At 50.8% G+C, this 2038-nt stretch overlaps 1 protein-coding gene across 1 annotated transcript in view; it reads left to right on the top strand.

Annotated features, from left to right (window-relative positions):
- SHISA3 (shisa family member 3) overlaps positions 1 to 1177 on the top strand; it is an 8703-nt gene extending 7526 nt beyond the window's left edge. Inside the window, exon 4 of the mRNA XM_010574550.1 lies at positions 726 to 1177. Coding sequence (XP_010572852.1) covers positions 726 to 1177 — 452 coding nt within the window. The remainder of the gene's footprint in view (positions 1 to 725) is intronic.
- Positions 1178 to 2038: the final 861 nt, after the last annotated feature.

The following is a 2038-nucleotide window of genomic DNA, read 5'->3' on the forward strand; positions in this document are numbered from 1 at the left end:
GGCGGGAGGCAGAGCGGGCGCCCGGGGACGGAGGCGCTTCGTGGCGTAACTTGACGGTGAGAAGGGGCGCCCGCGGCAGGGCCCGTCCGAACGGGAAGGCGCGTTGGCATCCTCGGTTCGCGCCGGCAGACTTCACGGCGTCGGTTTTAAACTTAAACGTTGTTTGTCCCGGAGGTGAGGCTGGGCGCCGGTGCTCTGCAGGCACAACCCCGCCGGGCAAGGGGCCGTCGGGCTTCCGGACAAAAGAAACCCGGCGGCGCACACGGAGACGGGTGGCCCGAGCCGCACGTTCTGCCCTTGCTTTCCACCTTACGGGCGGAAGCGAGTGAACGGCGTCTGCAGCGTTTGAGCTTTGCCTGCAGGTTCAAGCTGTTGCGTTGGACGGCCCCGACCGTTCTGGGGGATGAGGGAGGGGGAGAGGAGTGCGATTCTTGAGCGAAGCCTAGCTAGAACCAGCAAACGGGACGCAGCGTAGACAGCTTTTACCATTGGGAGCTGTTAAAACTGTCGACAGGAAGAAATTTTGACTGGTACGCGCAGGGTTTGAACTTCAATTTTCTTCTAGCGATAGCGGTCGGAAGCTCTGTCTTCTGAGCAGCTCCCTGTGTTAGTGGGACTGAAACGATGTGGGGCTTCATAAACTCTGGGGAGTTTATTTCTGCGCAGCAGACCTGTTACTTCAGTAGGCTAACGTGCGTGGCTTTTCTTATTCTTTCTTCTCCCAGAACCAATCTACGTTCCATTCCTCATTGTTGGATCAATATTTATTGCCTTCATTATCGTGGGCTCTCTGGTGGCGGTGTATTGTTGCACGTGTTTAAGACCTAAACAGCCGTCGCAGCCGATACGATTTTCTCTGCGGAGCTATCAGACCGAGACTCTTCCCATGATCCTGGCCTCGACAAGCTTCAGGACGCCATCGAGGCAGTCCAGTACCGCCACAAGTTCCAGTTCGACTGGCGGCTCTGTTCGCAGGTTCTCCTTTCCCCGGGCAGAGCCGGGCTGCCTTGTGGCATCGCCACCTCCGCCCTACACGTCTGGCTGCTTCCAGGCAGCCCACGCGGTCCACCTGAGCCAGCCGTCGGGGTTTCTGGTGTCACCGCCGTACTTTGGGTATCCCCTCCAGGCAGAGCCTGCCCTGGCTGGGAAGAGCTGCTCCGATTTCAGTCAGAGCTGAAAGGAGTTGTGAAGAGCTAACGCAGGGACCGCTGCTGCTGCTGCTGGGTGTCACGCTGACTCGCTGTGTGGCCGCGGAAGTCAGAACCGTTCCTGTGGGTGAGTTGCCCTCGGAAAGTGCAAGGTCTCCTTCGGGATCTCATTGCCCAAACTTGGATCACACTTCCAAAAGAATTGTAAAATATTCCAAACCGTTGCTCTGAAAACTTGAGCGCCCTGATCGTTCAGTCTAATTTGCGCGGGACGTGTTCAGAGACAAGTAGAAAAACCGTTTTGGGACAAAGGTACTCGTTGCACGGTGTTGTAAATGACATTTTAACCCTAAATGCTATTAACTTGGTTAACAAACGGTGGCTGCGTTCCACTGGTAATATTCAGACTAGTTCTGTAAACCAGCAATAAGCCTGAGAAGTAAGACAGGAGTAATACTTACTAAAGAGGATCCTGAAAACATCTGACTGCTTGCCACTTCCATAAGCAATGAAAATAAGAGGAAGAACTTTACTACACATAATCAAAATGCGTAGGATTTTTAAAATACACATAATATACCTGAACTTAGACTGCATATTTGTATTCGTAAACTTGAACGATAGATAAAACTAGTACTAATTAGGCTAGTTGAAAATGAGCCAATCCCAAGCAGCCAAATAATTACCTATGAGAAAAGCAGAATGTATTCAGCAATATCCCTAGTAACTTCTCCGTATAAAATTCTGAAAATGGTGTTATATTAAAGCATTTTTCAGAAGGAAGTATTTATTGTTGGCTTTTTGCTCAGCAACGTAAGTTGGACAAACTGATTGATCATAAAGGCATATTTGTAAAATTAGCCATGTATAAAATGTAAAGACATGCTTGT

Source organism: Haliaeetus leucocephalus, unplaced genomic scaffold (assembly GCF_000737465.1).
Source record: "Haliaeetus leucocephalus isolate CR32 unplaced genomic scaffold, Haliaeetus_leucocephalus-4.0 Scaffold439, whole genome shotgun sequence".
Classification (NCBI taxonomy): domain Eukaryota; kingdom Metazoa; phylum Chordata; class Aves; order Accipitriformes; family Accipitridae; genus Haliaeetus; species Haliaeetus leucocephalus.